Source organism: Candoia aspera, chromosome 13 (assembly GCF_035149785.1).
Source record: "Candoia aspera isolate rCanAsp1 chromosome 13, rCanAsp1.hap2, whole genome shotgun sequence".
Lineage (NCBI taxonomy): Eukaryota > Metazoa > Chordata > Lepidosauria > Squamata > Boidae > Candoia > Candoia aspera.
This window is the reverse complement of record NC_086165.1, coordinates 5,519,826-5,534,196: the sequence shown is the minus strand read 5'-3', so window position 1 is coordinate 5,534,196 and position 14,371 is coordinate 5,519,826. Positions and strand designations below refer to the sequence as shown.

General features: G+C 44.6%; 1 protein-coding gene across 1 annotated transcript; it reads right to left on the bottom strand.

Moving 5' to 3' along the window:
• Window positions 1–935: 935 nt before the first annotated feature.
• LOC134504839 (synaptotagmin-5-like) lies at window positions 936–11,387 on the bottom strand. The gene is made up of 5 exons (XM_063314243.1): window positions 11,273–11,387; window positions 5,064–5,962; window positions 3,571–3,736; window positions 2,569–2,735; window positions 936–1,504 (listed from the first exon to the last, which is right to left on the bottom strand). The coding sequence occupies exons 2-5, from the start codon at window positions 5,895–5,897 to the stop codon at window positions 1,349–1,351; spliced, it is 1,323 nt and encodes a 440-aa protein (XP_063170313.1). The 5' UTR covers window positions 5,898–5,962; window positions 11,273–11,387; the 3' UTR covers window positions 936–1,348.
• Between the last annotated feature and the right edge of the window lie 2,984 nt (window positions 11,388–14,371).

The window sequence follows — 14,371 nt, the reverse complement described above, 5'->3', positions numbered from 1 at the left end:
GGGAAAATATGTGGCTGAAAGGATTGAAATTTGCACTGTAATAATCTTTATAGTTTCTTTGTAACTTCATCACCATCATCACTTCTGTTGTTAAGGGCTTGTTGTGCTGCTTAGTGGCTTTAGTTTCTTTTTAGCACAATCCCCTTTGTGAACAGAACTCCCACCATTCCATACCTCCTATGCAGATTACAAGAGGATCATGAACCTGTGATGTCTTCAGGGTACAATTTAGGGGTGAGAACTGAGGACCTAGCTCGGTGGAATGAGCCAGAGGGCTTTGAAACATTCCACTAAGCTGGCTAACCACATTGTGAAATAATAGCATCCTTGGGGTAAGAGACACCCACCACCTGGGGATTTCACAGACACATCCTCATAGTTTTCTTGGTGACAGTGCAGTTGTGATTTGCCACTGTCTTCTTCTACAATGTTGAGAAACATCTACCCTGTTTCTCCTCCAGCCTGGGATCTCCTGACAATCTCCCATCCAAGTTTGACTCTGCATAGCTTTTTAAGATCAGACTAGGATGGCCAGATATATAACAGATGTCCTCATAGTTGGACTGCAGAGTGGGGAAAAGCATACCTACTCATTATGAAAGAGTAGGTATGTGGTAGTAAATCTCATCCAAAGCCAACCTAGTACAGTAATGAGTATTGGCCTAAGCAGGGAGATCTTGTTGAATTCTAACCTCAGCTCTGAAAGCTTACTGGGTGACTTTAGGTTAGTCACTCACAGCTCAACCTGCCTTAGAAGGTGGTTCTGAGGATAGCATTGGAAGTATTCAGGCTCCCTGCAGCTCATCCCATGCCATGTTCATTCCCCAGCAGTGAACCTTGTGCAGACTTCTTCTCCGCATCCTGGTGCTTGGGCCTCTTGAGTCTGCTTCTGAGCACAATGCCAAGTTTGACTTGGCTGATAAAATTTTTGTTCCTTTGTAACTAGCTATCAAGAGTTAGGCAGGTAAATCGGTTCTCTAGCAGCGGCTGCAGTCCTTGAACCAAGAACCAAAACTGGGGCAGTGAAAAATAAAGCAATCTGTTGTCCTTTCAGTTTCCATCATCTCTTCTACCTGGATTGGGACCTACCCTTTTAATCCAGAGTTTTGAAGAGCTCCCAACAAACTCATTTCTTTCTGGACAAATAACCGGGATCATCCGTTGGAGAATACTTGGAATATACTTGAGCGGGCTTAGAATTGACTTGAGAACACTTGGAACCAGATCTGAGTCTTCACTGGCATGGCTGTTGTTCCTTTGTCCCCAGAATTCCTTTCTTCCAGACACCTGTTAAGAAGGATTAGCACCGTTGGCCACAAGAGGCAGATGATACTCCAACACATCCAGGTTAGGGCTGAAAACCTTCAGGCTGTATCAAGTGCCAGCGGGCAGACTCCACGTTTCCCCGGGTATACATCTCTTTCCAGTGGAGCTGACCCATCCCTGGCACATCGGGCCCAATCAAAACTCGACCCATGGCACAGCTGCGGATATAGAGGTGAGCCTAGGAGAAGGTCAGGAGCGGGAAAAGGAGAAAACAAGAATAACTCTAAATCGTAGTTTAAATACATTCTTGCTTTAGAAGAGAAGCGGCTTTATTTCACAAGATCCCCAATCGTACAGAAGGCATTCCCTATGCGTTGTATGCTCTGGGACGCTAGGTTCACCCACAGCATTAAGCTATGGCTTGCTTAATAACCATAACTGAGTTCATGCACGTGCCATGGTTTACAGACCTCAAAAGTTGGGTTCAGACATTGTTAAAACAAACCCATGCTATGGCTTAGAGCAGCCTCTGCTGACATGGTGCTCCCTGGAGGCTTGGACTCCCAGAATTCTCAGCAATGGCCATGCTAGTTTGAGGAATTCTGGGAATCAAAGACTTCCTCTACATATATTGGACTACGATAATTTGTTTATTTAATTTATTTTATAAATTTATTCACCGCCCATCTCTCCCCTATGGGATAATCCCATTTTGACTGAAAAATGCTAAAGAAATGCCAATTTCTGGTTTTTGACTCCAACATTGATTTTGCTCTCCTTGCCTCAGTATTCAGAGAGGTTTCATTTAAAACTGGTTAAATATTTATTCTGCCCTTTTAGGTGAAAAAAAAAAGATAATTGTTCTAGGCCAGAGGACTGACCACTGATTGGAAATCAGCAATACCTAATTCTTACTTCTGCACTTGGGGCTGGCAAGGAACGCCTCCACCATTGCTAGAAACTTTAGCCGGTCCGTATTCTGCACCACCAGTGCAGTGGAGGTCAAGGTCTGCACTGGGCCAAAAGGTGCATTCGGGCATGTGCAATTAAACTGCGTGCCGCTTCCCTAAATGTAGTTTGACATGCAGATTCATCACATTTAAAATATCAGCCTTTGGCAACCTCACCATGTTGATGTGGCGTAGAAAGAAACATCATTTTTAAATGATTCAACGTTCTTTTTGCTTAATGGGCTATCATAATTCTGTAACTGAGGCAGGATATTGCACAGAAGAAAAAAACTCATTCGGAAGCCTGTTGGAGAGAGGGAGGGAGGGAGGGAGGGAGGCTTGGTCCACTCACTTGCATGACTGTGAACTCCAGAAACAGTTGTTGTTTCTGGATATCTCCAGCAGGAACACTGAAAAGGAATGGGGTATTCCATACAGGTTTATAACCTGCTATGGACTTGGTCTCCTTCGTATCAATCACTTTCCCATCATGGTAGAAGTTGATCATAACATAGTGGTCTAGAAATGGGAAGCAAGTGAAAAGGAGTGAACTCAGGTTTGACATTCATTCATTCATTCATTCCATTCATTCATTCATTGTATTTATATGGCCACCTATCTCATGTAATGATCCTAGGTGGCTCATAACAATAAAAACCAATAAAAACAACACCACGCTTCCCTCCAGGCACCAGCTCAACCCCCCTCCTAGCCCAATGCTTATTTATACATGAGAACAGCTCTGCTGGATCAGATCCAGGTCCACCTTAATCCAGCACTTTGTTTTTCATCGTGGCCAATCAGATGCCCCAAGGAGGTTCGCAAGCGGAAGATGGAGATACACCTCTTTCACACCATTGTTCCCCTGCAACTGATACTTGGAGAGATGCTGCCCCCAATTTGAAGGCAATGTTGAATCTCAACATGAAGAGCCCTTGATAGACCTGTCTTCCTCCCAGCCCCTTTTAAACCCATCCAAGTTAATTGTCATCACCAACATCACCACCATACTGAAGGTTAATGATGTGCTACATGAAGTGCCTTCTGTTGTTTGTTCTAAACCAGTAGATGACCCCTGGTCCTACGGTGAGGAGAGAGGGAGGAACACATCTCCTTGCCAATTTTCCTCATGCCGTGAAGAGTGTTAGACCCCTTCAATCGTATCACCTTTCATCCAAGCTTGAGTCCCAAACATTCTACACTTCTGCTGGAGAACATGGGTTCAAGCCTTCTAATTGTGGTTGTCCCCCTCCCCGCCCCCTTTTTTTGCCATTCTTCCAGCTCTTTCATCTCCTCTCCCAAATGTGGCAACCAGATTCCAGCAGGGCTTTCAGGGTGGAAGCCCGTATTTTACCTGGTGTCCCAGGAAAGCAGGTGAGCCGCTCCAGGTTCTCTGCTTTGCGGACCAGAACTTTGATGCGGTTGGCCAGAGCTTGATACTGGAGCAGGAGGAAAAGTTGCCCCACTGGGTTGGGCTGAGACAGTGAAGCAGAAGACCTTGTGTCCTGAGAGCTGAAACCCTGCAATGACGCAGCCTTGTGTTAAAATAGTCTGTGAATGTGTACGTGTGAATGTGTGCATGAGCAAGAAGTGAACCCAGGCATTATGCTTTTCAGGTAAGGTCCTACTTTCTGGGCCACACCTTACAAGCTGGCAGTTAATGGTGATGCAGAGATGGGCATTCTCTGTGGTAGCCTCTGTGCTGTAGAATGCCTTCTTCTCTAGATAGGTTTGCTGTCTGTTCTGTGTGTTCAAGAAACTGCTCTTTATTTACAATTAAAATCTACTCTTCCTTTGCAACTTAAGAAGGAATGCAAATTGTCTCCACCATTTTTAGTCATAGAGGAGATGCTTCAAAAGTGCAAAAACCAACTTTACTTTAATCTGCCGTTATGGGGTAACATCCAAACAAATTGACTTATGAGCTGCACCATTTAAATTTACAATGTGGTCAGCTATAACTAAGTTCCATTATTCAGTAGGGCTACCTTCATCTGAATGGTACCTATGAATTCTAGAAGTAATTTGTGTAGGAAGATGACTTATATGGGTATTCAATAAACAAACAATAATAATATGTTCTACATTTAATGTTCCGTTTTATCAAAGTCTTGCAATTTTTCAGGTAGCAACACCCCAACCGTTCCCTTTTTAAAAAAAAATCCTTTTAAAGCATTTCCCGTTTATTAGCTCCCTCTAATTTTTGCTTGGAGATTCTTTGCAACAAGAAATGGAATACACATACTTTAGATACCTAATAAACCTCTAAATTCATAATAAACTTGATTGACACCTGAATAGAAATTAGGTCAAAGACCTTGCTCAGGGATGGGCAGATGATGCCCCCAAGCCATGGGTTTACCTCCCTGAATGCTCCAAGATTGAATGGCTGAAATTCAGCAGTGAAGAGCGCAACACCCCACTGATTTGGGGGCAAAAAGCCCCAAGAAGAGGTGGTTGGATAATAGAGGCCTAAAAATGGTCCAGCCACCCTTAGCAACTCCTGGACCAAAGATGGAACCAGGGAGCACATGAATCTCTTGGCCACTTTTTTCTCTCTATGGAGGTGAAAATACTGTATATACTTGTCTGCCGTGACGTTGAAAAGATGACCTGAAGTCATTTGCAGCTGTTTTACTCAAGAAAGCATTTATATCTATTTATAAACAATAGCTAACCCATTAATTGGGGCTACCATGAAAAGGGTTGGATTAATTCCTCTGACTGCTGGGGGGGCTTGATGTACAGATGTTCCAGCTGAACGCCCACCAGCCCAGGATGGCATAGGCGAGGATTGTCCAAAAATGCCTGGAAAGCAGGTTATGGAAGGCAGAGCCAACTCCTCACCTTTTTGAACTTGGTTTTGGTGGGTGACAGCTCCTGTGTATAAACAGAGGAAATATTTGGCTCCCATGCCACCTGGGTGCAGGGAAACATCACCTCTCCGAGGAACGAGTCCTTTATGCCGTGGAAGTCCTTGGCGTAGACAGCAAAGCAGAGCATCAGCCTTGATAGGTCTTCCAAACTGTAGTGGCCAAAGTGGAATTCTGCATGGCACTTGGGGTGGAGGTTTTTTTTGCGCAGGGCAGTGCGCTGGGGTTCACCAAACCTTGGCAGGAGGTACACTTTGACGTAGGAATTGCGACTGGCCCAAAACCCCATGGGAAGGTGGGACAGCCTGACCACTGTCACCGTCAGCAGGGCTCGGGGTTGGGAGTAGAACAGCGCAAAGTGAAGATGAGGCCGTGTCTTTGTAGTAGTAGTGTTGGGAAAGCCTCTTGAAACAAGGTCAGATGATGGTGAGTTGGTGCCCAGAATGGGACTGGAGAGAAGACTCCTTTCATCGGCAAATCTGCTGTCCCCAGAGATGGTATGTCGATGTGTCCAGCCCAGGTGGGACTGGACCAGCAGTTTTTGAGGAACAGGGATTTTGGGAAGAGAGGCTTGGCCATAAAGGAGGCTCTTCTGCGGGGTCTTCTGGATGGACAAACCTGGTAAATCAGCAGCAGCAAGTGGTGGATTATTCTGGACCTCCCCTTCTATTTGGAGATATTGCTCCTGGATGGGTGCTACCATCTTGACGGAAGGCCGAGCTACCTCCAATTCCAACAGCGTCCGATCCAACGGCTCTGCTTTGCTCTTGCTTAGACGATGCTTCTTCAGTTGATACCAGCACACCATGCAGCCAAGGAAGAAGCTGAGGCATGAGAGAGCAAGTCCTACACTCCAGAAGACCAGCAAATGCACTGTGGAGAGAGAAGACGGGAAGCAATTAAAGATCTTAACAAGAGTTGGTGTGGTTGACAACTCTTAGACAGAGAAGACCAAGCTTTCCGCTCATCTCTCCATTTCCAGCCGAAAAAGACATTGTGATAAAAAACTGCCATCTCTTTCCGTGAATGTTCAAAAAATACTTCATTGAGTTTTGACTGGGCAGGGCCAGCGATCGCATGCAATGAATAGATGCAATAACTAAATGCCGCGTTACTATCCTGGATGGGGTTGTGAACTTTTTAAGGGAGCAGTAGATCTTGTGATTCTTCTGGTTTAAATTCATGAAGGAATCCACAACCAGATCCACTCCCCCCAAAATGGATACGCCAGTGGCTGTCTTTGTGATCTGATCAGCATGTGCAAATATACCGCTTGATATGCCATGCGAGAAATATATATTGAAGCGCTGCTGTTTTGCTTTAAACAGGTACTGTAGCACTTGAATATTGCCTTCGGAGACCCACTGCTAAATTCTCCTATGGGAGGTAGCTGAGGATTTTAAGGGTTTGTGATTATTTTATAGTGGCTGGTAGCCAAATACTAAAAGTACTTGGTATTTGAAATGTCTCCAAACTGGATAACACCCAGGGCAGTATTTCAGTATGTCGCAAGCCACCTCCATCCATCCATCCATCCATCCATCCATCCATCCATCCATCACCAGATTCCAAAAAATATTCCTGGCAGTCTACAATATAAGCAGCAATTTAATCAATCCATAAATTAATCACCCAGCCCAACATCCCTGAACTAGCAACAACTTTGTGGTTAAAAACACAGATTAACAGCTCTATGGAACAGCTCTGAGTTCACTGCCTATTTAAATACTGTCAGGGAAAGTGTTATTTGGATATCCAGGGAGAGGATATTCCACATGAGAAGAAAGCTTGGTCTTCTGGCCCTTCCTCCTTGAAGCTCACATAAGGGGTTGGGGCCCTCAACATCCTAACTCAGGACAAGTAGACCAAGGACCAGTTGTATTTGCAGAAGACAGTCATGGAGGTACCTGGGCACCAAGCTTTATAGGTTAATCCCAACATTTTAAATTGCACTTGGAATTAATTTTTGCAGTGCCTGCAAAATTCATGATAGGGGCCTGCAATGGCTGTCACCCATCAGCAAAAGAGCTGCTTTAGTTTGTACCAACTGCAGCTTCAACGGCAGCCCCCAAGAAACATGTAGTAGTAGCCTAGTCTATCCCAGGTGGGATGAAGGTGTGAGTTACTATCACCACTTTTTTTTAGCCCCTTGGAAACTCAGAAGGTCCCTGCCCTTTTCCATAGGAGAACCAATGAAGCACAGAAGGGAAGGGAAAAAATAGGAACAGCCCCCCGCAATCCTGCCTTGATTTATTTATTTTTTAAAATTTTCAAGCATGGCTGCAGAGCAGCCCAGGAACAATTGTATCCATTCAAACTGTTTGGTCAGAAGCTAAAATAAACCTAGCCTCACCTCGAAGCTGATAAAGCTGATGGAAAAACCATCCCTTATCAGAAGACCAGCAGCTTTGCTGACGCAAAGCCATTTGGAGGAAGGGGGCCAGTGTTTATCCAACACCCTTTAGAAAATGCTGGTATATCATGATGCATGTAAACAAGGGTGGGGCTTTGACTGTGCCCTTGTGGGCACCATCTTGACTTTTTTGACCACCCTACTCCCCAAAGAGGCCACTGGCCCCATTCCTGGTGGCCCCAGAGAAGCAACCCAACACCAGAAGAAGACCTAATCAATATTTTGCTGGGACTATCAGATCCATGCTACCAACATCTTCATGATGACTAGATGGTAGGAATTACTGTAGTGGGAGTTTCTTCTGTCTCTCTTTGCTGCCACCTAAGGGACATTGGGGTGTTTGCAGCCCAGATCTAGTAGCCATAATCTTGGAAATCCACAATCATGCTCTGGATATAGATTTACATCACTCAGGATTAACTGGTGTTCCCTTGAGATTTGGAACAGAAATGTTCTCTGATTTAAAAAAGAGAGAGACAGGTCTTTTGCTTGCAATTTCTAAGCTGCTGGGCCTTCAAGTGAAAGAATTTACTCTAGATCAGTGTTTCTCAACCTCAGCAACTTTAAGATGTGTGGACTTCAATTTCTAGAAGTCCATGCTGGCTGGGGAATTCTGGGAGTTGAAGTCCACACATCTTAAAGCTGCTGACGTCGAGAAACACTGGTCTAGATAAACCTGTGCTTTTGTGAAAAGATATTGTGGGGAGGGGAAAGTTATGTAATAAAGTCACTCTACAAGGTTGTTGTCTGGTTGCAAAGCTTCCAAATGCTGCATGAGAAGTGGAAAAACTACAAGGAGATTCCTCCCCACCGACCCACCCCACAGTCTGGAGAGGCAGCACTGGAGATATCATTAAGGTCTGGATGTTCTGCTCCCCAGCCATAAACAGAGCAAGCTCAGATTGGCTTACAACTGTGACGTGATTCTTTGTTTCATCTCCCTCCATGGCACATCCAGCCTCATTTTCTTGAACTGTCTTGATCCAGTGCATCCAATACAGTGGGCTGATGGTTAAAAGTAGACAAGAAAAAGCAGGAAGGGGTAGAAAAATAATGATGTCTCTACCGTCTTGCCTTCTCTCCTATTTTACAGAGGGGAGTCCTCCCTTTGAAAGACTGACCACTTCAATTCCAATCTAAAGAAACAGTTCCTAAGAATATGGAAAGTAGCTAGATTTGCCCACAGGAAGGTATCAAAACTAACGATGCCCTTGAAAGCAGCAACAGCAGCAGAGAATTGAGATTAGCATGTCAGATTAGAAATCAAGGACATTTAATCTCTGCCTAGCTATGGAAGGTTACCAAGATGATCATAAGCATATTTCCATCTTAGGGCTTCTTCCACCTCTACAAGGTTGCTGTGAAGCTAAAACCCTGGGGGAGAGATCCATTAGAACTTTGGCAGAAAGGGATGTAAAAATAGGAAACAAGAATCAGCACAATGAAGGGAGGTGGTTGACTTACTTTTTAGAGCCAACTGGGGTCTCTGTCTGGAGTCTCTCTCTGCAACCTTGAATTTTCTCTCCAACTGAAATTCTCTTGGGTTTGGAGAAGATTGGTCCTGGTGCTTCCAATACCTCAAGGGCCTCTTCTCACCTGCCAAGATGCCTGAGATACACCGCCAGCTGCTGTTTATGTTCCTGTGTGTGTAACTCAGCACCTCTCTTAACATCCCCTCCCTCCCCCATCACTTCCAACAAAGCTGTTTGCTGTTCAGCAGGGTTGAGATCTTGCAAGTTTACAAAAGAGTCTTGAAAAGGAAACAGAATACTGTAGCTCTGCTACTGGCTCAGCCACTCCTGCAAAGGGCTTCCACAAAACTCACTTCTGGGGTGGGGCCTCCAGAAGCTCTTGAGCTGGGCCAGGATCAGATTCAGGGTCGGGAGTCAGTGGGATGAAGCATCACATTTCCTCCATCTCTGTTTGTGCGCCAGTCCTAAGTACAGACCAGCATAAAGAGATGGAGGAACATCCCCCTTTTGCCTTTCCCTTTCCTCCTTTTTTTTTAAGATATAATTTTTACTGAGGAATTTTTTACAGGATTAAAAACTACAGAAACATAAAGAATTAGAAAAAAGACGAAGATATGAAAAGATTTAAAAAGTGAGAAACAGTAAAAGTCAAGAGAGGAGAAAGAAAAATGTCTAAAGAAGCAACTTCCAATCCCCTTTGCAGCAATCACAAATATAATTATTACCATTTCCGCCCTCCCAAATTATATATCAAGGCTCCCTTCTTCCCATAAACAACTCTCTTTAATCAGTAAGTCCCAAGATCATTGATTCATTTTTGTCCATTTTCAGCAAAAAGGGTTTCCAGTCTTTGATCAAAATAATTATCGTTCCTTCCCTAGTCAGACAAGTCAATCAGGCCATTTCAGCAAGGTCTGCCATCTTCACAGTCCATTCCTCCATTGTCTGTATTTCTGTATTTTTCCACCTTTGTGCATATAATAGCCTGCTGGGTTTTAAAAAGACACAAAACTCTTCATCACTAATTCTGCAACTGATTAAAAAGGGCTTCCTCTCTGGAACAGAAGAGAAGGAATCATATCCAAACTAATTTTTTTTTTCCTGATGTGCCCGTACTTTTCCTTTTGGTCCTTTCTCAATCCTATGGTGGATCTTAAATGGCTGTGTTCTCGGGGGCAGAGACAGAATTTGTTGTTTTTCTATAAATTGCCATGCCTCTTTAGTTCATTGTGGGATTTGGAGGGGGAAGAGAAAATTAGTTGGGTTATCCTGGTTTGATTTGGGACATCCTTTTATCTTATAAACTGGACTTGGAATAGGTGGTCTTTGAAATCCATTCGGAGCCTATGACACTTTGCAGGAAAAGCAATGCATTATAAAAGATTGGTTGTACCACCTCACAGCTATCTTAGGGCATCCTGAAGCACAGAAAGAACAAGGCAAAGAGGGACAGAGAAAACATCTAAAGCACAAGAGGCTGCTAACAGTTTATCACTATTTCAAACAGACCCCCAGGATTAATTGTTGGCAGGTTGACTTAACCCAACACCATCTATGTTCTGGCGTGTCCAATTGCAGGCAAATGCTCTAAAGCAGCGTTTCTCAACCTTGGCCACTTTAAGATGCGTGGACTTCAACTCCCAGGATCCCCCAGCCAGAAGTCCATGCATCAAAGTAGCCAAGGTTGAGAAACACTGCTCTAGAGACAAAATGCACACACTTTCCCCTTGAAGATTGTACTTCAAACAAAATATTTAAAAGACTGGATTCAACACTTAACATATATGAATAGATGCATACCCACCATATAAAAATAACAGGGAAAAAAAGACTAACTGTGGGACGCATGGGGGGGTGGGGAGATAACATTTAAAATGTTTCAGCTCAACCACTGCAAAGTTTCCTCTATTTTAAGGGCTGGTGATAAGCCAACACCTTTATCAGGACTCTGCAAAGTTTTACCAGGGGGAGAGAATTCACTTGTAGGGCACCAGAGAGGGAGTGGAAGCACTGGAAAATGGCTGGCCTAAAAATTCATGTGTCTCTTTGCCTTGGGGAGGGGGAGAACACCTTCCTAATTACAGAAGTAGATGAAGCCAATGATCCAGAGAGGTGATGGGCTGCCTTTGATACTTAAATAACCCTTTTCAACTCTAGGATTCAAAGACAACAAAAAGCAGGGACAGATAAGGGATGCAGAAGAAAATAAATTAGAAGGGCTTTCTTTGGTAAATATGAATACAGTTGAAGAGGGCATCTCCAGGGAATTTATACCTTCCCACCCCAACCTTTAAATACCTGTCACTTTAGATTCTGAACTTCAGGGGTTTATATTCCACTGTTCCACCCCTTTGGTGATCATCTCCAGCCTTGCAGGATCTCCTTTTCTTCTCACTGAGGTCCTTTTGACGGACCTGGGTGCGAAGCAGCAGTGTAGGAAGTTAAATCTACAATTGCAGAAGGCGGAGGTGCTCAACGCTTGTCACCCAGGAATTTGCTTTCTATAGCAGAGCCAGTTTGTCTAGCAATCTTTCCATTCACAAGCCTAGTCCATTTCCTTCTGTGCTTTCTTATCTAAATAAGGGAGGGTGGCAGAGACTTTCTTATCACTTATTTCCAAGGGTGGCAAATCAGCCCTGCTACATTTGCCCCCTCTGGTCATTCTGTTGGGGGGGGGGACATCTACTCAATGCCAACTGAAGCCTGTTCTGTTACCCTCACCGTTAGTGGGCATGCCCCAATACTGGTCTTTCTGAACTGTGCCCTGAGGAAGGTAGTGATCTCTGTTGCAGTTAAGTTTATTGTCTTTATAATAATCAAGATTTACTTACTCCCCAGTCCTGCTTCCAAGGTTAGCTGAGAATGGAGAGACTGAAAAGATCCCAGTGATGTTGGTGAGGGGAAAGTTGGCAGGAAGAACACAAAATTTCCAACATCACAGACAGATAGGACTAAGAATGAAGACCGACCTATATATTCCTCCAGTCCTGCTAGCTGCTCAAAGCTGGCTGAAGTGACTGCAAGCTGATGCTTGCCTCCAGCAGCAGCAGAACCCAGGCTGATGGGCATTCTTTGCCAGTTGGCAGTGAGGCCAAGCAAACACGACAAGCTTGAACAGCTGAGCAAATAGGTGGAAAATATTCTGGGTTTTGGCCCAGAAATGGACAGGCTTTTAAACTTAGAGCACGAAGTTGGAATGCTGCAGCAATGGCCAAAATTAAAACTGGAGGGTTTGTTGCCATGTCAAGAGGTGGTAGTACAGGCCCAGAGATCCACACATTGCTCAGGATATTTGTGTGAATGGTGGTGGGGATTGCAGAGAAGAAATGTCAGAGCCCTAGCTTGGTTGCATCTACGTAGAGAGTAGGAACCGGAATAGGCTTTGCAGCCAGCCAGATGATTCCTATTCCCCCTTACTTGGGGTTCTGATGTGAAGCATCAACCTTCCCCTCCAGATGTGTGAGATGGATGAGTCATTCAAGTTGCAGACCGTCACATTTCAAGGACCCAAAGTTGGGGAGGTAGCAGCTTTTGGCCAACTTTGGCTGATCTCAGAAGCTAACGAGGTCAACTCTGGTTAGTGCTTGGATGGGAGGCTACCTAGAAATTCCATGGCTGTAGGTCAGGCTGAAGAGTTGAAGAACATCCTGAAGGCAGGCAGTGGCGAACCATTTCCTTGTCCTTCCATGAAGACTGCACAGATGTTTCCATAAAGTCCCTGTGGGGAGAGTTATAGATCCAGGCAATTTTCAGCAATCCCTCACCCATTTAGCTCCATCACCCACGCTTCTGGTGCCTCTCTCCACCATAAACACACCCATTTCAAAGGATCTTTGGGGCCACTTCATCTCACTGATTGTATGAGTTGATTGTAACCACGAAGGTAACCATGGGTTAAGTGCCAGATTAGATCAGAATCTGGTTCAGTTTTCCTTGGGATTGTTTCACCAAAGTGCAAGAGGGCACTTCCTTTCTGAAGTCACCTCAAAAGGACAATGTGGCACCACATGCTCCCCCATGGTTAACTGTGGATTACTGATTTATCTTTGTTGGCCATCAACTAACCCCACTTGCTGGGTTCACAGAGCACACTGAACCATGGATTACCCCCCTATTTAAGGCTTGTACAAAAAAAGATTAGCACAAGCAAGCTGAAGAATAGATCAAAATGCTTCAAAAGGATAAAAGGATAATTTAAAAGAGTGCCAAACAGACAATCAGCACTATGATGCCAAGAGAGTCAAATTCTGGGGCCAAACATGAGCAGGATGCTCACCTGCCTGTAGCTCAGATCTGTCTGAATCCAGCTTTATTTATTCAGATTAACTGTTGAGCACTATTTTAGCCTCGACATTTCACAGAACTGCTGTCACCTGTTCCTATGGGCTGCAGAAGTCTGTTTTGGCTTTAATGAAACCAGCAACATTTTTGGCACTGTGACATCATTAAGGAAAAAGAAAAAGTGTTATGAAATAATAAAGTTTTGAAGCATCCATTGCAATCCCCTTCTCCGATCTTGGATATCTACCATCTTCTTGGGTGGATTCCCCCCCGCCCCACCGAATTCGTATAGAAAAACAAGGATGAAGAGAGCCATGATCTGAAGAGGTAGCAGTTTATTGGAATATAAAGGTTCAGGTAACTTGTTAAGATAGGAAAAAAAAAAAACCCAACAACAACATATACAGACACTTGCTGGAAGGAAACATCTGAGGTATTTAGTTATTCACCATCTAGGCTATCACATTTTTCTTTCTTTAAATAGTTAAGAACAAGCTAGTTGCAAGGCCGCTGTAGTGGTCTGATCTTAGGTTTACTACCTTCCTTCCTTCCTCCTTCCAAGCTTTTGGGAGGGAAGGGAACAGCAGCCAGAAAGGGCTGGGTACGGGTGTGCGTGTAGATCCAGCCCATCCACCTGGGGGGCCACCTCCCTCTTCCTTCCACCCTGATGGATCACATCCGTCCAACCTCTGGTGCTTACCCAAAAGCGCTGGGGCCCATGTGCTGGACTAAGGGCAAATAAAAAAAAAAAAAAAGAGGAGACTAAAACATCTGAAGGAAGCAGCTGTTGGCAGTCCTCCTTCGCCTGCTGGGATTCCAAGACCAGATCCCCGGACTGCCCCAAAGGTGAAGGAGCTGGCCAGTCCTAAGCCGAATGGCCAGAAAGCAGGTGCTTGAAATGCGTGGAGCAGACCAGAGTCAAGCCAATCTGCACATGCTTTGGGCACACATGGGCTTGACACCCCTAGATTCCCAAGCCCAGCCAAACTGACATTAAGCCCTTGGATGGGGCGGAGGGGGGGGCTCACCACCTCTGCAAATGGAGATCTGTCACTGGAGAACCTGCCCTTCCCATCGTACTGAAAAGTCCTGAGTGCCATACCATACAATCTTTTA